Raw genomic sequence first — 24,992 nt, 5'->3', positions numbered from 1 at the left:
TTCGATCCCAAACCCGATCCCGATCCCGACTCCCCTGGGTCACGTCTGCCAAAATCAAAAGCAAAGCATTATGCCCCAAAGTATGCAAACATAAACCAATTATGGCCAAGCGCCCCAACCGAACCAGTTTGAGTTTTCGACGCGTATTATCCCCTTAGATATCATTGTGCCGCCTTTGTTGCCATTTATTATGGCTCCTGGCAGTCAAAAGAATCGCCGAAGCATTTAATCAAGGCACGCACCCAAATTTACACGCTAAACTGATTACGCGGAAAAGCCAATAATTATGTAATCATAGCCGCATATAATTTTTGACAAAGGTTCTCGCCTTCCAGTTGGCTAAAAAAGGTCAAAAGGCGTTGATTTAGTGGCCCCATCTTGGACGGCAGCTGCACAATGTGCCAATCCCAATGTGGAGCAGTTTGCGGTTATTGACCAGGCCAAAACTGCAGTCGTGGGGTGGCTAAAAGGATGGGTGGGGGATGGGCTTGCCTTTATGCTGCCTCTGAATGGCGCTGGCCAAATGGCAATGGCTGGCTGTTAAGGGCGCAATGGAAGCATTTTCCAGCACGCCGTTACTTTTAATTAACTTTGATTTTCATTAAAGAAGCCATAAACACGAACTCCGCCTTCTGCCACTTCGTCTGCTTGGCTCTGCTCGTTGGCCATAATGATTATGAATCGGAGCCAGCGCCGCATGCATTATGCATTATGCATAAACAGTAACAAAAGTTTAATAAAAATTCATTTCAATTTTTAATTAAAATTAAATTTTCATGCCGCTGGCTCTCGTTGCTTTTCAGTTTATAGTTTATACTTGTAGTTTATAGTTTCTGCACAGCTCTGCGCCCCGCAAGGATATTAATATTTTGGCTTACATACAGGAATACAGCCATGCGTGGTGTCCATTTTAATTATGCATAAATGTCTGTCTGCATTTTTTCACTTTTGCGGCCAGAAGGAGTGGAAAAAGATCTCGTCCTGGGCCATAATTTGACTATATTTGCACAAGTTTTTCTGCAGCCATTTCGACAGTTTTTCTTCTTTTTCCGTTCCATGGCCCCAACCGCAAGGTAAATAATTGACCGGGCGACGGCGGAAACCTTTGTTTGTTTAGGCCATTAGCCCCGTGTTCGTGTGCCAGCCCACACCACTTTCCGCTTTCCCGCTTTTCCGTTTTCCGTTTTCCGTTCGCCGTTTGGGCCGTGAGTCATTCACTCAATTGTTGCATGCACACTCGGCTTATTAGTGCAGCTCACTTAAGGCAAACAAAGCCGGGCTAAACTGTTAATCGCCGGCAACACTTAAGACAAACACGAGTTTCAGCCGCTCGAGGAGATTGGGCGGCGTGATGGGGATTGGGCGCCAAAGGAGCGGCCTGCAAAATCCGGGGAGCTGCTGCACTTGAGCCGCAACAATTGCACGTCGAGTCGGGGAAATTCCTCTGCCGGCCTGCCTTTGTTCGCACTCAGGACACATGGATGCACATGCACTTGCACACCAAACGGGGGAGAGGAAAAGCTGGGCTCAGATAGCGAGAAGTACACCGGGAAATGCCTTGCATCAATAACACTTGCCAAAAAAAATATCAATGTGTGTATTCAGACTGAACAACTTGCAAAAATTCCTCCTAAATTAGCAGCCAGAGTAGCCCAGCTTTTCTCCAAGTGCAGAGGGCTTAAGAGGCACAGAGGTTTAAGAGCTACAGACACTCGTTGTGGCAGTTGCACAAGCCACCTGTTCGGCTCTGGCTAATCTTGATGGCCTGCCAATTGCCAAATGCTCTTGCCATTGATTGCCGGACTCCTGGACTCCGGAGGCAGAGCAAAAGCAAAAACAGAGGCGGATTCGTAGGCGCAGACAACAGAGGCATCCACTTGGCGGATATGGGGGCGTGGCATGGGGGCTTTTGTTCCGCTCCACGTCATCTTGCACCTTTTCCAGTCACAGTCGCACCTGACGAAGATAGCTCCCTGCGTTGCGGCCGCCCCAAAAACCAAACTGAAGCTAACCAAATGTTGACCAATTAGGGTTTTCGCAGCCGGAAAATCGATTAGCGGTTGGGCCAAAATCGGCTGACTGTCCGTCCGCTAAGGGCCCAAATCGGCTGGCTCATTTGTCAGGCAATTCGATTGAGTTGAAACCGTTTGAAATCGTGAAACCGAATATCCGGGCCACCTGCTGCCAACAGACTAATGCCCAACATTATGGCCAATTGACCGGGCCGTGTTTTGCGTTCTAGCGTTTTTGCTCCGCGTTGCATTCTATTTATTTGGACTATTCTATTTGGCGAACTCTGATTGTTGCAGAGCGCAATAAGCGAATTTGCATAAAATCTCAACGTTTGGTGTACTTTGTAAAACGAAGCCAAATAAACTTGCCATAACAATAACACCAGCAATAGCAGTAGTAGTGGCAGTAGCAACATCAACGCACTTTGTCATGTTTTATGCATGAACGACAGCGGCAGCCAGTGAAACCAGCTGAACACTGGCAAATTCAGCTACCAAAAACTCGAAAAAATAATGCCAGCTTGGGTAATAGATTGCTGCATCGGAATGCCATTTTAAAATCAAATTATTGTGCCTGCATTCTTTTAGTAGCCCTCATGACTTTCCATTCAAAAATATTTCACAGCATACTTTTAAGCACCATAATAAAAAACAAGCGAAATGAATGATAAGAGGTGCAATAACATTTTCAATGATCAAGTGGCCTTTATTGCTCTGCCTTAAAACAGCTCTGCGGCTTATTGCAACAAATATTTCACAGCATACTTTTGGACACCAAACAAACAAGTTTTTTTTTATGTGGCTTGAATGTTTGATTTGAGCTGCGCGTTTTGCTCTCTGTACGCGTGTTTGCATATCCAACTAAATAAGAAAAAAGCTTGACAAATAAAATGAAACCAAGGGGCTTACAAGGGGCCAAAACCCCGCCCCTCTCCGCCGCCCCCTGCCGTGTGTTTGTCGGTGTTTGGCTGCTGAAATCATATGCAACGTCCTGTTGTATGCCACATATTGCTAGTTCGGGCCCCTCCCCCTACCCATCCCGCGCCCTCGAGTGTTATGCATTTTCGACTTTATGGTAAATCAGATTAGGGCTGGCCCACTCACACACTCACACTCACTCACACTCACACAAACACGGAGCTGAGCTCGGCTCAGTTACAATTTCAATTGCAAAAATGTGTTGCATTGTTTTATTGGGCCGAGCTGCCTGTCCGTCTGTCCGTTTGTCTATTCGAATGTCTGCCCTTCTGTGGTGCGTTGCAGTTGTTTGTTGATTTAGCAGTTAGATTTATTGCATATTTGATGCCATGCAACAAATTGCCTGTATGCCACAGGCAATCTCTCTGTGCGCCACCTCATCTCGCATTGCAGTATCTCTAGCTCGTATGTATGCGTGTGTGGCAGGCAATTTAATAATTTTTTCCATGCCGCTACCACGATGCGAATTATTCTCGTTTTGTCGAGGGCTCTTCATATCGTTGCTGCGGTCTAATATGCAGTTAGTAAATATAAATTTCCACTGACAGCATCGACTAAACGAGAAATTTTCGAATTTCACAAGGTGCGGAGATGCCACTGGCAACTGGCAACTGAAAATGTTCACTGAGGTCGCTGCACACATTTCTGCCATATTTCCATGTTGACCCATAAATATTTAAAATGTTTTGATGCATTTTACATTTGTATCTCCCATCGCCCGCAATGGCTTCCTTTTCATTCGATTTAATTATTTACGTTTTCGAATTTCATGAAATCCGGTAAATAGTCCTTCATTTAGGGCGTTGCTCCAAATTTAAATCACTTCATTTAGCTTTTCCTCTACTCAGCTTTAAATTCGCTGGCATGGATGTGTTTACAAAAAAAAGAAAGCGACCAGCCGGACAGTTCTTAATTTATTTCTTAATTGGTCAAACTGGTAGGCTGTGGAATGTGTTTGTGGCACAAAGAAAGGTCTCGAAAATATTGCTTTCTTAATTAGTTTTTGTGACTGTGACACCATTGCAGTTTTGCCACAGCTTTATCTTATGATTTCTCAGAACTTTTCTCGTAATTAGTTTTGCTTTCTGCCTGCAGTTCATAATGTTATTCCACATGTCTGCAATTGTCACATGCAAATGTTGTGCATTTTCCTTCGCTTTTCAGGCATTTTCCACAATGCCATTGTTGTCAACGTAGCTGTTGTTGCTGCTGTTGCTGAAACTGAGTTCTGCTGCATTTTCCCACTCGCAAAATTACCTTTTTGCGTTCTACCGCTGTCATGTGGCTGCTTTTCCACTGGCTGTCGCCGTTGTTGCCGCACTTAATTTATGGCATTCGCTGCTTGCCGCAAGAGCGGCGACACCAACAACAACAACAATGCCGGCAAGCAGCCAGTTGCAAAATTTTACAACATTTTTGGCACACGGTTGCAGCAGCAGCAGCAGCAGCAGCAGCCGCAGCAGCAAGAAAAACAACAAACCATGGAAATGACATCGGCAATTGCCGCTGCGGTTGGTTCTGCCGCCCAAAAATGAAAGTGGGGCGGGAAAACGGTTGGAAAAGCTCAACGCTAACAATGAAATTTGCTACAATGCCAAGAGTGTGCTGAAAACGTAATTACCATTAAATTACACACGGCATTTGGGCCAAGCGTACTCAATCATTTTTGATGCAACTCACCTGAGTGGCGATTTGCGAGTGTATCTATTAGTGGATTTTGACAGTTTCAAAAGCGTGAACAAATATGCACTCAATTAATTTCCGTGCAAAACAATAAAAGTAACAAGCAACACTTTTGCTGCATTTTCCTGTCGAAGAGCAGCTGAAAAAGCTGTTCAAAAAAATACAGAAATGCTGACTGGTACTTTCACTTTGAACATAGAGCCAGAAACCGAGAACGAGCTGCTGCTGAGTTTCAAAAACAATCAGAGAAATGGCAAATTGCACATTTCCGCATGTAAATGCACACACACACACACATAAAATGTTGGGGAGTGATAGCCCACTTGTGCACCACCCCTTTTGGCTCATAGCTGTGGTGGGGCTGGCATTCTTTTTTGCTCGTCAGACAAACAGCTAAAAACAACCGCAAATTGTTGAATTTAATTTTCATTTTGGATGTATTCCAATTTCATCAACTCGAATGCGAGCCGCCCCCTCCAGTTCGGTTGTGTGGAACTTTGCTTTGCCAAATTGCTTTCGCTGGCAGCAGCAGCACTGCGTATACGTAATATTTGTTAACACGACGAAATGAAAGCCAACAAAAGCCAACGAAAGTTGCAGCGGTATATCCATTGCCTTTGGCAGGACAAGCGTAATGTGCAATTACACACTTCGTACTCGTTTTTGGATTGCTGCTGGTGGCTGCTGCATCTAGTCACGCATAAGTAACGCGTCCATAATTTCCCCGCTTTGGCCCACATTCTGGCCAAGAGCACGCTCCAAATCCGCACTCACATCCAAGTGCCACATGCCACATGCCGCATGCCACGTAGCACGGGCACTTGCTGCTGGATGGCGGTTCATATATGAGTGCGACATGTTTTGAATTTATGCCGCGGACGTGCAAAACTTTGGCCCTCGTAAACTATGGCCAAGAATCTAAGGCCAAAAGCCGGCTTGGCCGCTATCAGTGCAGAAATGGCCTGCTTATTTTCTGCTCCAAGTTGTGTGATGTGCTCTGGATTTTCCCAATAATTTATTAATGCTACATGATTGCGGATCATTTGAATACCTTAACCGTTTCGGTGTTCGCAAACATATTTTTCAAGTCATATCTCTCGACTTCCTGCAATTTGGCAGTTGCGAGTGTAAGTAAACGACCCTTTTGTCGAACATTCCGTCTGTTGGACACTTGATCGAGTTGGTGCTGCGGGAATTGCATCAATTGGCGCCACCTTTTGTTGTCGACACCTGGCCGAAGCCTTTCAGCGCTCTGCAGTTTACCTTTTCGCATATTTTTTATGGCCATCGATCAATTTAATAATTCTTTTTTGGGCCAGCGAGGCGCTGACGTCCATCAATTGTTGCCATCGAGACGGGTAATGGAAAGCGAGTTGCAGGAGTGGGGCTCTGGAAAAGCGCTTGCCCCAGCAGATGCGCCATTACAGGCTTTTCCTTTTGTCCCCTTTATTTACCCAGCCCGTTTTTCCTCCACTCGCCATTCGTTTTCGCTTTTGTTTCAGCCGAGCGTTTTTTCCATATGGCTGCGCTGCAATGTGTCCCCGTAATTTATTCCTGTTGAGTGCCATGTGCGAATTATTGTCAGCGATTTGTTGCAAATTTAAGGTATTAAAACGGCCACGAAGGGGCAGAGGGCAGAAATGTCAAGCAGCCGATGGAAAGACAAATGGCGGCCAAATCCCCGATGGCATTTGGTTTGGCTCCGGCTTGGATACACATGCGAGTGTACCTGGATGAATGTTCACTTGCGGATTGTTGGCACTGCGATTCAATTACAACAGCCCAGCGAATCCGAGCCGAGGTCAGGTGAAAGCAGCGGGCGGATAACAAGCAACCAGCTAATGCATAATTTATTTGCCTTGTACATTTGGGTCGCAGCATAAATCAGGGCCAAAAACAGCAGCCAGAACATAAAAGAAGGCCGCGTAGAACAGCAAAATTATACTCTATATACAAAAAAAATCCGGGCTAACAGAGCCGTAAAACCCATTAACAATTACGCGCTGCGTTTTGCGCTTGTTACGGACTCCCGTTGTTGTCAACCTTTTCTGGTTTTTCCTTTTGGGGCGGCTGGGGCAAAACCAGCAGCAAAATGATAACCTAATTATGTTGGGGGCGCACCTTTTCGCTGCCTTTTTTGCCCGGCCCATCCGCTTCCTACCGAGTGAAATTAAACAGGCAGTGCGACAATGTCAAAAGCGAAATGGAAACCAGGCCAGAAGGGAGAAAACCGAGTCAGAGCCAAAAGACGCCATGTTTTGGGCCTTAGAGTCTATGGTCTAGGTCCTTTTGGCCTGCCAACGCTCCACTTTCTTTGCCACCCGGGCATACGCGTTTTTAATTTCCCCACAGTTTATCTGGCTGCCATTCAATGCCATTTCATTTACTTCCGTTTCATTGGAACTGCCCTCCATCGGACGCTCTCTTTCCCACTCTTTGCTGCCTCTCTTTCTCGCTCCTGCTGTCTGCTGCCTTTTGGCTGTGGCTTGTAATTGCTAATATCCGCTTTTAATTAAGCAACTTCCTTTTCAGCATTGCGGTCCGACGAACTGTGGCTATCTGGCTCCCTTCTTTCGCTTTGGCTTTGGGCCTTATTTTCCATTTGGCTCGCACCGCACATATACAAGTATATGAACATATACTACGGGATTTGTATTTGGCTATATGTTGGATATATATTTTGGCGCCCTTTTTGCCCTGCCTTTTGGGCTTTTGTGCGCTTTTGGCCCAAAACTCGTGCATTATTCAGCTGCTGGGTAGCTGCTGCCTTGTGGCTTAAAGTGCCGAGATTCCGCTTAAAGGAACTGAGGAACCGAACCATTCGTGCGCCTCAATTAGTCGACATCGAGAGCGTCGGCATCCATGGCGTTTTGTAATTTCGAGCACTTTTATCTAAATAACCGCATTCAATGGTGCATGCAGCAGCGGCCAGAAACAACAAGGGCCAAAACAACCAGGAATACCAGCTGGCCAATGGTCAATTCTCCGTTCTCGTTGGCAATAAAGTTTCACGGAGCATATCAATTGCTTGCCCTGCGGCTCGCGCTGCCCATCCTCTCGGCTGGATTTTCCTCAATTTTCATCCCTTTTCCCCCATTCCCCTTTTTCCCGACCAGCTGAAAAGCGTATGTGGACGGGGGTTGGGGCGAATGTGTAAAACGAGCCAAAACAGCAACAGAAACAATGGCTATCTGCAAACAGCAACCGGCTTGATTGGGGTCAATTCAACATTGCAACAACATTGGTAGCAACATCCTCGACTCGTTCGATTTTTGCCTTCTGACATTGTGGTTGTTTTATGCCGGCCCCCATCACCCCGCCCGTTTTTTATAGCCAGGTTTTTCGTTTTGCTTGTAGCGCAGTTTTGTTGTCCAATAATCAACACCCAAAGCCTCGGGCAGGCAGCAGCTGTTGGGGAAAACTAAAAAATCATAAAAAACAATGGGCAAAACACACGGCAGGCCAACGGCGCAGGATGCCAGTATTTGTGGTTGGAAAAATAGAATAGTGACGCGGACAGGTGAAAATTGCCGCAAAAGTGACCGTAAAGGCGGAGCTCGTTCTATATGCACATGCAGTAGGTGTCAGGCAAACAGCTCATCTCCGGTTTCGCAAAGTTGCTCAAATAATTGCCGAATGGCTTGGTGTCGGCGAGCCGGCAGTGCATTAATTAAGCCTTGACCCCCAAAAAGGACACCTGTTCGGGCCGAGAGCAACACACCTGTGCTGACCTGAACCTGTGAACCCGTGAACCCAGGAACTCCGACATTGTTGGCACTCAAGCGCCAGAAAGTAGGCTCAATCGTATTTGCAATTTCGTTTTAATGGCCATGGAGCAACAGCTTTGCCAGGGTTTCGGTTTCGTTGGTGCAGTGCTGCAACTAATCGGCTTAGTTGCCGCTGGCCAACTGCATTCAAAGTGGCTTAAAGCAGTTGAAAGATGGCCGGGAGTGTGGGTTCAGCTCACTTGGCTGCCAAGCTGTTTTGGATATTTCGTTTATTTTTGGGGGCTTTGGCATCACAGCCGAATTGAATGTTGATGTGCACCGATTTAGTCGGGCTTAAAAGGTGCACTTGCTAATTGCCGTGGTTCAATGCAACACCACCAGCAACAATCGGCTCACACGCTTTTCCACGGCTTCCCTGCGATTTCCAGTTCAGCAGTACTTTTTCCTACTACCTTTGCGCCAATTCACTTGAGAAAACTGCAAGCTGATACGCTTGTGCACTCAAGGAAATCAATGGCCCAAATGCCCGGGATGCCCGGGATGCCGGCTACTGCTACCTGTTGCTGCTGGCCAGGCAATTACTCAGGTTTACGATTCATTAAATCTTTATGTCGCCGACACATAATGGATTAAAAACGAGCCTTGATGAATGCGAACGAGGCGATGCTGTGGCATTTTGCCACACAATTTCTTGCTGCCACTTTTGCACCTGTTTCGACTCGTATGTATCCTGCTTTTCACGTCGCCCCCTGTGGAGCTGCTGGTTAAATGGAGTGCAACTAATGGCCACTTTTATTCGAGTCTCGGCTTAAAGACAACGGCTCAGCTCGTGTCCTGCGGTTGCTCTGCCCTGATCCTTTTGCAGGACTCGTTCGCCAGGGCAATAGAATTGCAAATGCGAGCTGCAAAGCGGTCAAATATTTGCCAATTCTTGGATGGTCGATGTCAACTGCAGCATTTGGCGCAATTCTCGCATAAATTTTGCACACACAAATGCTGCAAGCCCCACGCCCACCGCCTACCGCCCACTTGGCCACCCAACCCCCCTATGCAAATGTGTGTGTTTCCAGGCCCCCGCACTGCGTGTAAATGAAATGTAAGCAGTGTCGCATATTTCATGACACGCTGCATAAAATACAATCGTATTTTAGTTAACGAACACGGGCTACAAGCGCTCCACTCCGGGTTTTGGCCACTTTCTTCCCGGGAATTGCCTGCTCTATGCAAATTTCGGCAGGGGGTGGCTGCTAACTGAACTTTATGGCCATGTTCCTATCTTATGCCTTGGCCCTCCTCCCCCCGCTTACATAATCTCGCCTGCCCAGGGAGGCGGTAAACTTGGTCCAATTTTGTTAGTTTTGCACTCGGACAGGCAACTTTTGTGGATCTGCTGGTCGCACAGCAATGTTGTTAGGCTTGTTGCCACTATTTGATTGTCCCACACAGTGGCAGCAGAAACTTGACCTTAAACTCGCTTGTTTAGTGTAATCTCATTTCATTTGGCCTACTCCCAGCCAAAAGCACTTTGGCCAGCAATTAAGTTTTCGGGACACGGACACATGTTGCTGTTAAGAGCGTTTTTCGGGCTCCCCAACATTATTACTTTTATCGTGCGACATTCGTTGGGAAAAAAACCTGCTTTGTGTACAAATTTCCTATTTATGTGGGGTCACCTCTCCGCTTCCGTTTCCGTTTCAGCAATCGATGAATTGAGCCGATAAAACCCTCGCACACTCACACACACTCGCCGCATAGAGAATGAAACATTTTTCGGTTTTTGTGCACAGACAAAATGCGTTGTTAAACATGTTTTGGGTCAATATCATAAGCCATGATAGTTATAAGCCACAAAATGTTAGACAAACACTTAAGCAGACACTGAACGATGAACATGTTGATGGTGGGCGGCTGCGCGGGGGAAACTTGGGGATCAGGGGACTCAGCACAAAATCCATTCAATGCCATAATAGACACTGAAAATGTTCCACCTTCGTGCTTTGGCGCAGGGAAGGAAGGGTGGCTTTCATATGGTCTGTCCTAAAAATGAAAACCACAGAAATTGCATTTTTCGTCTCGACAGTTTTGTGGGCTCCCCAAAAACTCAGACAGTCCGCTGTCGCTGTGTGTGTAATAAGTGTGTTGTGTGCATGTGTGTGTGTGCTTATTTTGTCATTTACGTGTATCCTTTAATGCGACCCAAAAATTAGTTTTTATTGTCACACAAGGACAAGGACAGCAGGCAGCTGTAGTGGCAGTACTTTTGGTAGTGGTGGTGGCAGTGGAGCGGACTTCAGTTATTAAGCTTTTGTCTTTATTCTATACGTTTTACAATCTCTGTGTCGTCGTTGGCACCACAGCCATGGGACAGGCGGATTAGATCCAATTCCTGGAACAGGACATGTGCGGTCCTTCCAATTGAATGTGTGCGCATTTTGTGGCCGCCTCTAAATGTGCTAAATAATTTTTGGCCTGTGTATCCGGCTGGGTTCATGGCTTATGACTCGGATTTCGATTTCGATTTCGATTCAGATCGGAATGAAATGTAATTGCCTACTAAGTGGATGTATCGACTGTTGCGAGTGCGGGAATAGTTGCTGAAATGTGGCTGCAACTCTTAATTGCAACAGAGTGCACACACAGGCGCATTTTCCCAGGCAGTCATGTGCAAATTGTGATTGTTTCTGGCTCTGCCCCTCGATTACTCGATTACTGGATTTAGTTGGAGCAGACCAAGCAGAACGGACCCGATAAGCTCTCGCAGAATTTAAAAGTTTCGCCTCGGCTTTAATGCCGGCAATGTGGACAATATGCCAGGACATGGCAACACTGGGCCGTTAATAAAGTTTCATTTCGGTTACAGCACACAAAAAATGCAAATGACATTGGCTACGACTTTCGGGATGAGGGCGCGAGTCGCTGGAAGTGCGTTAAATTTATTTATTATCATTGTCAGCGTCATCATTTGGGCAAAGTGTCATTTAGGCCGGGCCAAGGCGGCAACATGCCGCAAAATGACGAAGCGAAGCGTGAAGGGGCGCAGGCGGCAACAAGGAATAAGGACTAAGGAACAAGGGGAGCCATCGCAATTTGCCTCTGCCGCACAAATAACATCAAGTTCAAAGCTAATGGCGGGGGCAGACAATCTGGGCGGGATGGCGGCATGGTGGGAGTGGCTGAGTGGTGGTGGCGCACCAAGGAGCCCAGGAGCTCGTAATCGAAGCGGGCCAGGCAGCGAGAAAGAATACGGAAGACCGAAATTGTAACCGAAAGCGAAGCGGGGCACAATGCATGTGGCAAGTGGCAAGTGGAAAGTGGCAAAATGTTTGCATAGTCGGCGGCGCGGCTGGCGAAAGGAGGGTTGGAAATAATGTACGCATTAATTCCTCATTTAAATTCAGCGGCGCGTACAACGCATTAGTTGCCCCGCTCATCGTCCTTGCTTACTTACTACTTTTCCTCGGTTTCCTTCTTTCCGATAGCACACTTTTCCGGGCGACACTTTTGGGCTCCTCGCACTCGAGAGTCCTTCGATTGCCTGCGGGCGAAAGTGATCCTCCTGCCAACTCCTTTCAAGCAGCACTACTTGTGTGTGTGGCAAGTTCCTTTCCGAAATTAGCATAATGCCTGGAATTATGCAACGCTTTTGCCGACTCTCCAGCTCAGTTGCTTAAGTGCACTTTCCACCCAAAAACAAACAAACAAACTGACAAACAACTGCAGCGGCTTCGGCGGGACGGGCAGGTCAAGTAAATCAACGCATTACACTTTGTAATGTGGCTGAGTGAGCAGGAGAAGTTGGCCAAGCTGCTGGGTGCGAGGCATCTGAGGAGTTGAAGCGTGTTTCGAGCTTGGCTGTAAGTGCAAATGCAGTGATAATGCCAATAATTCAATTATCCCGCTGCGTCCTGCCCCTGTCGTCTGTCACCTCCTAGCCAGCATCAGCCATCGGACCGCCCGCTGGCCCACAGCTCCTTGTCTGGCTTATTGTTATTGCCAAATCGAGTGACTAGTGACTGGCTGATATTGTTGCTGCTGCTGCTGCTGCTGGTGCACTTACAACTCCAGAGATGGCAGCCACTTTTGCCCCAGCCCCGCCGCACACCCTCGTATTAAGAAGTCACTTAGCTGACAGCCAGATAACAAGGAGCTGCATGCCCCTCGCCAGGACCTCTTGGCCAGGAGGCGGCTGCACAGCAGGACGTAAATTGAAAACAATAGTTGCAATCCAAGCGACACATGAAACGTATCAATCCGTGTGTAATCTGCAGGCATGTGTGCACTGATATAAATATGTAAGTCGCATGCTGCACCATCATTTTGCACCTGCAATCATTACAACGATTTCGAATTGCGTAGGAATTTTAGTATGACTGCTTGGCGCCCCAGTCCAGCTATGTGAATAAATAGCATAATTGCAATTGCACACGTTATGATTGCTCATAAACATTCCCTTTCCAAGCAGAAAGCCAACAGAAATTACAATGATTGTATAAATATATACGCCTTGGTTGTCTTGTAGGGAAATTTGTCTCGCTGGTCGTTGGAAATATCTATTTGAAAAGAGCAGCCGATTTACAATGCCTTAAAGTGCTTACTTTGCCTCCACTTGGGCGGCATTAATTGTTGGCATAATTTCATTGCGATTCGTTCATTAAAACTTTCAAGCGGCCAAATGGAAAGCGGAAAAATGTACGCAAACATTTCCCGCGGGCCTCGGGTTTGGCGCTCTCCTCGGAATTATGGCTCATTAAATGACATAATGCAGAAGTCGAAATTGTATTTGGTGTAGCGCGCTTTTCGGCGCCCACAGATGCTCCAGGTCCTGGATTTTGGTCCTCGTCCTTGTCCTTGGGTTGGCTGCTCGGCATTTTCGTAACCGCAGGGCCATTGCCGCCCGCTGTCGTCTGCTAATGTCTTTCTAATACACAGACACGCACTGAGGAGAGGCACACACACACACACACACACACAGGCACAAATCGCAGCGGGACATTCAGGACACTTCAGGACACAGACATGTGCCGCATAATAGTCACGGCTTGATTTTTCTCGCACAGCAGCTTTTCCTTGAGGCATGCGTATGTTCCCTAACTGCCGTTGCGTCTTTTTCAATTACACACATAATTAAATATGTTCCGCCCACCAAGGGCGGCGGCCGGGGGCGTGGCATCCCGCTGGGAATGCCCCAAAAGCCAGCGGTATTTTCCACTCCCCTGCGAGTGTGTGTGTGTGTGTGTGAGAGTGTGGCAACCAGACAAATACTTGAAATCTCTCCCAATTGTGCGATATTCCGCCCATCCATAGCATCGCATTTGTGGACTTTAATAAACATGCAGGATAATTAAATTTAATCGCATGCTTTTATTTTACATTAGCATGTGCGCACACACACACACACACTTGCGAGCCCCGGTAAATGACAGACTCTATTTGCTGTGGCCAAATTCAATTTGCCACCAAAGTCCTGGATCGCATGGTCCTTGGGCAAACATTTCATTTCATCCGGTTTGGCTCAAAATTTTATTTGCTCGTGCCGCACACAATGGGGGATTCTCTTGAGAACTCAAATGCTCTAGACTAGGCAAACAATTTGCGGCTAGATAATTGCAAAAATTTAAGCATTTCCTTTCAGTATTCCTTTTTTCCCCCACTTTCCATTGTGGGGGGCTGAGTTATTTCCCCAATAACAAGTTTAGCCTGAAAGTGTGCCAACATCCTTCGCATTTGCAAATTACGGGCAGAATTGCTGGTCTGCTCTGGTAAGCTGTGGGCCAATAAATTTATGCCGAAATATGTCTATTCTTTCTTTCCGGCTTGTCAAAATCTGGAATCCCACTTTGCCGGGGGGATATAAATACAATTTGCAGGTTTTAATAACCGCAGCTGTCACCACATCGCCTAAGTGCATCGCATAAACCAGCTCAGAGTTAAAACCCGGTTCCGGGAAACTCCAAAAAGTGTGGAAAAAAGCAAAGTGGGAAATGGGGAAACCACAATTTAGGATCAGTAACAGGAGCCGGAATAGAAATGGAATACGAAACATAAGGCAGACGGCAAATAAACGCCACGGAAATGAGGATTTTTATGTGGCCCAAAGTGGAGCGACATAAATTGCTGGCAAAAAGTGCGCAAAAGTGTTTTCTTGTCACCCGCGCACCAGTAAAATGGACTTTTGTCCCTTGCTTCCATGCATCCTGGACGGGCAAATAAATTTCTATTAAACACAAATGAGCAGCGGAGAAAAAAAGTTTTGCTAAGAAAGTAGAAAAGTTTTTCTCGCACACAAACACACATGGTGGGAAAATGTTTTCCTCCCTTTTGGGGAAGTTTGCGCCAACAATAATTATGTTGATTACAACAAAGAGTCAACTTTTGGCCTCTTCAATCTGCTGCTAAGTGTACTTCTTGCTGTTGTTAAGGGCTTAAGTAGGAAACCCGTCAATATCCATAATTATATACATGCATGCACGTTGTTTACGGGTATTACGCATATTATTCAACGCAGCTACCGAATTGTTGGCCATAAAAGCCACTAGTCGGCTTATACACTCATTTAATCCGGCCTTCGGACCATGCACTGCCACATTAAGGCCAATGGAAGACTGGCCATATTTCAAAGTGACGGTTAGCAAGTGGTTGCAATTAGATTTGCCACTTATCAATAATAATTCGCATTTTCGAACCCATTTGCAGCGGCAACAGAGCATGCAATATCTGCCTGTGGCTTACTCATTAATTAAAATCCATGCATTTAGTTTGCTGGCCAAACTCTAACTGGCCAACAACAATAGCCGCCCTGGCAACAATGCTAATTATCCTAATTGCCCAGCCAGCGATGGAGGATAATTGGGATTTAGCCTGGCGACCAGCTTGCCATGTTGTTGTATCCCATCCAAATCCATGCCAAGGAAAAAAGCAGCCAGCCAAGCTGTCATTGGTTTCTATAAATTGGCCAGGACCTGAACTGCACTCCCGCCGGCCATCAATCAGGTGTTTCAAGGTGCGAGTATCTATGTATCTATGTATCTACACGGCAGTGCTTGTTCGCCGGCAGCAATTTGAAAGTCGCGTCTAATCTTTGGCCTGTTGGCCCACGTGATTTGTTTGCAGCATCGCCGTTGCCGCGAGCAGCGAAAGCGGCGGGGCATAAATCAAAATGCCATTTTTGATAGTACTTCCCTTGGCCACCTGCCACCTGCCACTGCCACTGCCACTGCCACTGCCACTGCCACTGCCACTGCCACTGCCACTGCCACTGCCACTGCCACTGCCACTGCCACTGCCCCGAAACGCCCCCCAAAACAATATATCAAATTGCTTTTGCATTGCGCGCATGTAACATTTTATTTAGATTTCAGCTCAAAGATTCCCCCATTGTCTGAGTGAAAATAAAAGAGGAAAAGCGTGCGGAAAATGCAGCAGCAGCAGCAGCGGCAGCAGCCGCCCATTAATCATGTGTTGTGTGTGCTGAGGCCAAAACCGAAAGTCTAAGCCCGATCCAGGGACCCTCAGCCATTATCCCGATTCATAAACCATTATAGTTTTCCCTGTTCTATGCCACTTTTGCTGCGGGGAGGGGGAGGGCGGTGGCAGAAAGGGTTGCGCAAATTTATGTGTTGCAATTATTTTCTTGAAATAACACTTCGAGTGATTTACGCGGCGGGCATGTGTGAGATCCGGCATAATGGTCAAAACGGATTCTCCTCGACGCTTTTGCTGATGCGGCTGCTTATTCCGACTCATTGCTTTTGTGCGCCTTGCAACGCACTTAACAAGATTTGTTAGCTGCCCCAATCAAATTGGAGCTTCCCCCAATTGGGCTGCTCGACACACGCTTCATGTGTCCAATTTTGTGGCGACTCGGGTGACTGGGGTGACTTGGGCGACTTTAAGAGGAACGCCAGTCACTGTGCGCAAAAAGGTGGCCGCCCTTGTTGCAAGCAGTGCATCAAAGGGGCGTGCCACACGCCGGCGGCATGTTTGCAGTTTGCTGTTTGCCGTGCGCACACCGCTTGCAACGAGTTGCAAAATGAGTTCGCTCGACTGAAGCGCAGATCAAAGGAGCCGCCCGCCGGCGGTGCACCACCCAACCACTGAACCACTGAGCCACTGAACCACCACCCACAACAGCGAGCTGGTTAGCCTTTCATGTGCACTTAATTGTCGCCTCCATTAGGGGCAGTGGGGCGCCCAAAAGTATGCAGCCGGGGAATAAATCCCATGCTCAAAATTATTACCTGTAATTGCGGCGCGGGCATAGAGCATAATTTGAAATTTATGTTTATGTTTCTGGCCGCGGGCAGCGGGCAGCGTACCTAAATTATCGGCTTAATGTGCTCGAAAATGCCGGCAAATTGAATTTGGCCACAGCAGCCATTAGGCCCTAATGGACCGCTTTTCATGAACTTTCCTTTTCGCTTGTTCCATTCGCAGACCTGCTACGAACTGGAGCGCTATCTGCGGGATGAGCCCAAGCTGCAGAAGAAGATGCACGGCAATCTGGACAATCCGTGGGACATATTCTCCACGCCCGCCCGCCTGCTCGAGGAGCTGAAGATCAAGGAGCAGCACCTGGACACGATCTCGACGACCTCCTCGGTCTCGTCCAACTGCTCGGGCACCTCCTGGGACAGCAATGGCTCCCAGGCGCTCAGCTGCTCGGTGCTGGTCAAGCAGGAGCGCATCGACGAGGAGGACGACGACGTGGGCTGTGACGACAAGCTGAGTGTGCTGCTCGCCGCTCCGCCCTCGGCCATCTCGCCCAATCCCAGCATCGGCAGCGCCGGCAACATGACGCCCACCAGCAACAGCAGCAGCATCAGCAGCAGCAGCAGCAGCAGCAGCAACAGCAACGGCAACACCACCAGCAGCAGCAGCCACATCATACCCAGCTCGCTGAGCAGCCTGGGCAGTGGCAGCACCATCACAGTGAGCTCCAGGAACAGCTCGGCGCCGGGCATCAAGGTGCGCGTGGTCCAGGCCAAGAACCACCCGGGCAGCAATGCGAGAATGCACCTGGGCCACGTCCAGGACTTTGTGCTGCCCACGCTCACGCCGCCCTCGTCGCCGGAGTCCAACCTGCGCAGCCACAACTACGCCCAGCAGCTGGAGGCCAACGATCTGGCGGCTCTGATACAGCAGCAGCAGCAGCAGCAGCAGTCGCATCCGCAGCCCAGCAACAACGCACCCGCTACAGCAATCCTGCGCTTCACCAGCCAGAGCAATCCCACTATGACGCAACTGCAGCAGCAGCAGCAGCAGCTGGCCGTCCAGCATTTGAGCATATCGCCACAGGCCCTGGGCCACAGCAACGCCGGCAGCAACTCGCCCAAGAGCAGCAGCAGCAGCAGCAGCATCAGCAGCAACAGCAGCAGCAGCAGCAGCAGCCACAGCAGCAGCAGCAGCATCAGCAGCATCAGCAGCAGCGGCAGCAGCGGCAGCAGCGACCAGCCCACACACAGCAACATTCCGCGCAGCACCATCGTCCGGCTGACGACGGCCAACGGGAAGCCGGGAGCGGCCGGAATCAGTCTGGCCCGCGTCATCCAAATGCAAAACAACGGCAATGCCAATGTGGCCGCCGTGCTCAGTGCAGCGGCCAACAGCAGCAGCAGCAGCAACACCAGCAGCAGCAGCAGCAGCAACGCGACGCCGCAGCAACAGGTGCTTTCGCAGCGGGCTGAAAAGTCGACGAATGGTGAGTTTGGCCCACACTTGACCCAGTTCAGCAGCTCACCCTTTCTTCCTTCTTTTTTGGCTCAGGCTCCTCCAAATCGCACAACCCGCGCCAACATCACAGCGATCACAGCCCGGACGCCAAGCGGCGGATACACAAGTGCCAGTTTCTGGGCTGCAAAAAAGTCTACACGAAGAGCTCGCACCTGAAGGCCCACCAAAGAACGCACACAGGTGAGTGGCCCCCAATACGAGTGCACTGAATGAGTGCGGCGAGAAGTGTGTGCCACTGACAGATCCGCATTTCCCACTGCCACAGACGGCAATTAAAGCGTGCGCCCTGCGAAGGGGCCGGAAAATCCGGAGCGCACCTGCCCCAAACTGCTGTGCAGCTGCCCAATAAATCAGAGGCCTGCGACAACAATGTCCTGGGCAGAGTTGCCTGGGACAGGCGGGAGTGACATGTTGCGTTGTTTGCGCCACACCGTCCTTTGTCCAGGCGCTCCACTTGCCACCTTGCCACAGCCTTGCAGCCGCGCGCGGGAAAAGCGGCCAAAAACATGCAATGGGCTGGATGATGTGAGCGGGGCGGACATGGGCACCGAAAACAGCCTCATCGTCTGACAGCAGACGATGCTTGAAATTTCAATAAAAATCGCATAATTCAAACATGAAACATTGGTCGCACACACACACAAAGCGCTGAAATGTAATTTTATTACAACCACATTCGAACACGAGAGAGCAATCTATTGATTTCAATGGGTGTGTGCGTGTGCAAACACTTAACCCATAAAATAGAAAACCAAAATCCATTTCAAGTTCTGCCAAAAAGCGGGCAAAAAGAAGTTTGTAGTTGCTGGCGAACAACATTTGTGCGCACTCAGTTCAAATTTGTGCACTCAGAGGAAAAACGCAAGTCCTTGCCACCATTTTCCAAAGCTTTGCTTTGCTTTCGTATCAGAAAAGAGAGCAGCATTTTCGTTGCCCCATGAAAAATGAGTTTTCTGGCTGATTTTTCTATCTGCACAACTAGGAGCTTGCTTTATGAATTGTGGTAGCTTCATTCTTTGTTTTGGCTTGTCAGTTTTCGGCTCGGGGAAATGGAGGGGTGGCACCAACAAATCATTTGGCACGCACTCAAGTGCCAGGCAAATGATTTTGCAATGCCGTTGCCAAGCCTTTCATCCCCCAGAAGTCTGGCCTCGAATCGAAGATACCCTCTGACTGAAGAGATTGCTTACTTATGCATGCAAGTGTGGGCACTGCCTGTCCCAAGTCGCATTTTGTGCTTTTGTTTGGTCCGCAAAATGAAATTCAGGCCTCGCAAATTTCTCACTCAAGTCGACAATGGCCGTAACTTGTTTGCTCAGAGCCCGAATGTTGGTCAAAGCTGCTCGGTGCCTGCTGAAATGGCCCCTTGAAGGCGTGGCCATCGCAGAGGCACATAAGGACGACTCATGTGCAGCTCAAGGCCTGGGCTCATCCTGCCACATTGTGGCGAGTGTCAACAGCAGCAACTTTCTGTGACGGCCGCAGGATATTGCTCAATTTATAAATTTACTTTGGCCCCCGGTCGCTGGGGCCTAACATTTTAATTAACATCGAATTCCGGACCTGCTGCCGCCGTTGTTTGCGCTTGCCACAGGAAAGCCAGAAGCCTTTGGCTCAATAAAAATCCATAACAGTCAAAGTTTTTGCTAATAACTCTCAGTTTATCTTGGGCAAAAGCGAAGAAGTTGCCAGCGCCTTGTTTTGTTGCCACAACAGCTTTAAGTGTTAATTTTGGCAAGGAAAACTTCTGCAGTGCTCCTTGAACCTGAGGAGTTTTTAATTAATTACACATGTTCAACTACTGGCAAGTGCAGCCGGGCAGATAGCAAAACCCGGTGAGACCAATAAATCAAAAGCCAAGGTGTTGGCCCGACGATAAGATTGAAACATTTGATTTGGCCCCGAAAAGCGGGAAAGCTCGTGGAAAATGCGGGCAAAAAGAATTTTATGATAGGAGCTGGGGCGAAAAAAGGAAAACGTAATTATTTTAATGATACCATGGGGACTAGGCGAGGTTTTTAAATTAAAGAAAACATAATGAATTACGTTTTTTGCATGGCAAATGAACTCAGCTCAGTTCAGCTCAGCGTAGAATTTCATTAGAGCGCCAAGTTGGAGGATTGGATTCTTTAAATGTTGTCGCATTTGAAAAGCGGACGCATGCGAATAATTGATGACGAGCTATTATTTAGTTGCCAAACAGTGTCCTTGAACATTTAGCCTGGGAATTTGGGCGGAACAGACAGTGAAATTAATTTGATTTGGGTTTTCGAGCGCACTTCCTGCATTTCCTCCTGTGGCTTCTGCCTTCTATCCGTTTCCATTTCCATTTGCATCTGCCCGTCGCCATTTAATTAGAAAACCCATTCGAGCACACTGGCCACCGCACATATATATATATTTATCGGCCCAATTGAATATCAATTAAAGCGACATTTGGCGAAATAAAATCCTGCTCGCAAACTTTGGCCACAAACGATTTCAATTAGTTAAACGCGGGCGACTATAAAAGTGCCAGAGTGGCATGCAACCAGAGTCTGGGAAAGCCGGCAAAAGCGGGAAAAGCACGAAAAGCAGGAAAAGCAGGAAAAGCGCCAAGACGCCGAAGCCGTTAAGAAAAGATTACAAGTGCAATCAAGTGAAAAGACGCAAACAGACCATAAAAATTGTGTTGAGTGCAAAAGCCGAGAAGGCATCGAGCAGCTCCATAAAAAGGCGAGCCATCGAGGAAAAGGGATTCCTCGGCCATTTTCCCAACGCCTCCATTTCCACATCGCATGTCCCGCCGGTGCATTCTTTCCTATTGCCGGCGAAATTAAAACCCAGCGCCAAGTGAAATTTATAAAATATTAACTGGCTCCATTCGCTGCTCCGTTGCTCCGTTGCTCCTTTTTTTCTGTACTTTTTTGCTAAGCGGTTGCATTGGCGGTGCTCCATCGTGGCCGCCTCCTTATTGCCTTTAAACAAGTTACAAGTGCGGGCTTTATGGCCTGCCAGTGCCACAGAATCGCAGCTGAAACTATCAATATATATGCGGACAAACGGCTGGGGTTAAGTTTTAACTGCGTTCGGCTCAATAAATTAACATGGCGACGTCTCGGCGCGATTGGAGGAAATAAAAGCAGGCGAAAATCGCTTAACCCAGTTGCCGATTGGCTGGCTGGCTGGCTGGCTGACATTTTCGCTTTTTGGCGTTTTGGCCAGGCCCGTGGCGCTGCATCGCGGCTAACAATGTCAGCTCAGATGACTTGCCATGAAAACTAATTAAAGGACTGCCGCTGCACTGGGCGGGAAAACGCGAGAGTGGAAAACCATCTTCCTCCACATGCGAGCTCATTGCACACTTTTGGGCCTGGCCCGTTGGAATGGCCAATATCCAGAGCCTGAGTAATGGCCAACTATTGGGCCAGGTCCGCCGGGTGCTTCGCAAAGGGTAGGGAAAGGGTATGCCGATCGCCCATAACATATATATGCTTTAAAAATCGGTAGTGCTCGTGCAAAATATATTTCATTAAACTGTAACTGAGTACAGCACTTTTTTAGGCACTTCTTTATTTAAATTCTTCAAAAGAGGGTATCCAATTAGTCAGTTATTGGCACATCGCCTACGTTTTGTTGTTGGCTCGTTTCGGTTTCATTTCGTTTTTGGTTTCGTTTCGTTTTGCCGGGCCACTTCAATGGCCAGATAACACGGCCATTTTGGGTGCTTTATCGCTGCTTTTGGCCCTCGGATTGCCGACCGCCTGCTGCCAGCACTTTTGCCGTTTAAATGCACTTCAATACGAGACTCTTGGGGGTCGCATCCTAGATCTCTGGGCCTGCACTTTGTGCAGTTGACGCTGATTTACACAGCCAGAGCAGCCAGAGGAGGTATGGCCAGAAACAGAGAAAAACTGATAAAGAGCAAGAGGAGTGTAGCCAACAAACTGCCAAAGACAACGATATGTGTGCGAGTGTGCATCCCCTTATTTATTGCCAAATGCTTCGATTCCCAAACAGTTCTGACAACATGCCAAAGTCCAAGTGGCTGTCACCCACACTCACTCCCATCAGACGCACCTACATACAGCGCTTTCCAACACAATCACTATTCACCAAGGTATTCACCAACGAAATCAACAACAATTGAGCCAACAAAATGGCAGCCATTTCTTAAAGAAGTTTCACTTTGTTCAACAACCAACAAACAGGTCTCATTTATCTAGAAAACAACAGCCATAAAATTCACCAACGAAATCAACAACATATTTAGCGATACAATTGAACCGACATAATGGGCAACCATTTCTTAAAGACGTTTCACTTTGTTCAAGGATCAAATCCAGATCTCATTTATCTAGAAAATAACAACCATAAAACTCACCAATATAATAGTCGTCACTTTTGCCAGCTCAAGCCACATTTTTATCATCGAATGAATACCAATACCTACCCCAATAAATTCACCAACTAGCACAAAATCGTAAAAAATCTCCCAAAAATTCCGTGCAAGCTATAAAAAACTTTAAAGTTAAAAACAAGTATGATCAATACGAGGGCGTTCACGGGCAAATTTATCAAGAACTCACCAACACATATCCAGTGGCACAAGCACGAGACTTGAGCTATGGCCAAGTGTAAACAAATGGAAATTAAGACAGCCGGCAAGTCCAAGCCCCGGTCAGCGGAAGGGTTGAAAGGCTGGGGAAAATGGCTGCGGGAAAATGGGAGGAAAGCCGCAAGTGCATAATGTGAAATTGAGCACGGAAATATCACACATTTCCGCATGCATTACGTTTTAAGCCAAGTCCATGTGTGCGTGTGTGTGTGTGTGTGTGTGTGTGTGGTATGCGTTACAAAGTTTTCCACTCAGCTTTATGCATTTTTCTTGGCTGTCGTCGTCTACTTGCCGGTTATCTCGCTCCATTTTCCCTCTTTTTTTTCTACTTCTCCAGCGGCAGCAACGGCGGCAATTTCCTGCCTCGGCTGCTGTTTGTCTTTTAAACTGAAATAATTTTCCCATTTTTTTTTTCGGGGGTTCTCGGGCTAGGTTTTCGTATTTTTTCAGTGTGCTCTGGCACTGGCCGGCTTTACACCCCGCTCTATTCAGGTCGTTCTCGCTCTGGCCCTCGCATTTTTAGGTTCCTCTTCGTTTTTTGTTGCTTTGTGTGAAATTACAACTTCTGCATTTCCTTTTCCTTTCGGCTGGCTGGTTTTCGCCATGGCTCGGTTTCTGTTTCTGATTCTGGCTCTGTTTCAGTTGCTGTTTCTGGTTCGGGATGCTGCTCTGGTTGGCTTTTGGCGCTACTCGGCTTGTATCCTTTGAGGCTTTTGGCACGCATGAAAAATGTTGGCAAGGGACCGCGCTTGGCACACCGTCGACGCCGACTTTAGCATCTTTTCGTTCCGTTTCGTTTTGGTTCGCTTTTAATTTTACAGTTTTTCATTTTTAATTGTCTTAAATTCCTGACTGTTTGTGCGTTTTGCCCGCTTTACCCGTGTTTCCACCGCCCTCTGTTTACTCATGTTTTACTTTATGTATATTTCTCGTCTGTGGAGCGCCAGCGTCGAAAAAGTTTTTTCATTTGGCAGGCGCGTGCTAAATAAAAAATGTTTCCCCAAACTCTATCCCTTTTTTCCTCCCAGAGCACGCATATTTATGCGCTTTATTGTTTGTGCTGCAGCAGCGAAGCAACGGAGAAATTGCAGCCACTTTGCACTGCGGCAATTTCTAGGCACTGGGAAAAATTCTGGGTCTTTGGGAGAGATGCAAGTCCTACCGCAAGCACAGCACCCAAATACGGCGATGCTTGGCCGACAAATGGTGCCTGATCATCGAACGTCTCTACTTCAGCGCCGCTTTAAATATTTTGTTTTTTTTTTTTGGTTAAAAGTATGGGAGCTCAGTAAAAACCTAACCGTATAATATAATATAAAAATATATATGACCAGACCTATGATTCTTTAGCCATTTTTCTCGTGCACATTTTAGCTTTGCCATTGTGGATGTAACTTATTTAATACGAGTTTTCCGCCTTTCCTTCCCGTTGCAGGTGAAAAGCCATACAAGTGCTCCTGGGAGGGCTGTGAATGGAGGTTTGCGAGGAGCGACGAGCTGACCCGCCACTACCGCAAACACACAGGTGCAAAGCCGTTCAAGTGCCGCAACTGCGATCGCTGCTTCTCGCGGTCCGATCACCTGGCGCTGCACATGAAGCGCCACATGTGAGGCGAGATTTAAGCAGGGCCATTACAAAATGCCGGGAAATCCAGAGGCGGAGGGGAGGAGGAGGAATCCAGCGGAAACTGTGTGCCATCAAGGAACGATGAAAAACTTGCGTAACGCTAATCAAAACCACTTTATTCGTGGAGCAGAGAGGGGTGTGAAAGTAATCAAGGAAAAGCAACTAGGAAAAACATCACAACACAGCACAAAGTTGGAAATTCAAGTTCACTGTTTCCGATTGACATTTGTGTTGCCATTATTGTCGCCGTTATCGTTTTCGTTATCATATGGTTATCGTCGTTATCGTTTCAATTGCAAATTCGATTTGTTTCAATGCCTTGCTAAGAATAAGTTTAAGCTTTAGCAGCCTGATCGCATTTCCCCAATCACACCTAGCATTTAGCCGCAAGTTCTGAACAAACAGCAAAAATTGTGTACAATTTACCAAAGCTAAGCTGATTTCTTTATTTAGTAAAGCAGCAACAAAAATCAAGCATTTGCTACAAAAAAAAAATACAAAAAAAATAGTAACTTAATTAAAAATAATATTTTTGTTTTCATAATGTGAACACTGCCAAAATGAAAATGTAAAAAAAAGCAAACAAAAAAAACAAAAAACTAAAAGCTAGAAAAAATATATGTACATGTAAAGAATTA

At 47.4% G+C, this 24,992-nt stretch overlaps 1 protein-coding gene across 3 annotated transcripts in view; it reads left to right on the top strand.

The window, feature by feature from the left end:
* Nucleotides 1-24,766, top strand: part of LOC6547257 (Krueppel-like factor luna) — a 114,622-nt gene extending 89,856 nt beyond the window's left edge. For all 3 annotated transcript variants that reach the window (XM_026980372.1, XM_001976107.3, XM_026980371.1), the window contains exons 3-5: nt 16,835-18,098; nt 18,164-18,310; nt 24,163-24,766. In XM_026980372.1, the coding sequence (XP_026836173.1) occupies nt 16,835-18,098; nt 18,164-18,310; nt 24,163-24,338 (1,587 nt within the window). In that variant the 3' untranslated portion in view covers nt 24,339-24,766. The remainder of the gene's footprint in view (nt 1-16,834; nt 18,099-18,163; nt 18,311-24,162) is intronic.
* Nucleotides 24,767-24,992: the final 226 nt, after the last annotated feature.

Source organism: Drosophila erecta, unplaced genomic scaffold (genome assembly GCF_003286155.1).
Source record: "Drosophila erecta strain 14021-0224.00,06,07 unplaced genomic scaffold, DereRS2 tig00000092-arrow-pilon, whole genome shotgun sequence".
NCBI classification, from domain to species: domain Eukaryota; kingdom Metazoa; phylum Arthropoda; class Insecta; order Diptera; family Drosophilidae; genus Drosophila; species Drosophila erecta.
Note: the sequence above shows the minus strand (reverse complement) of the source record. Positions and strands in the feature narration are given on the sequence as shown.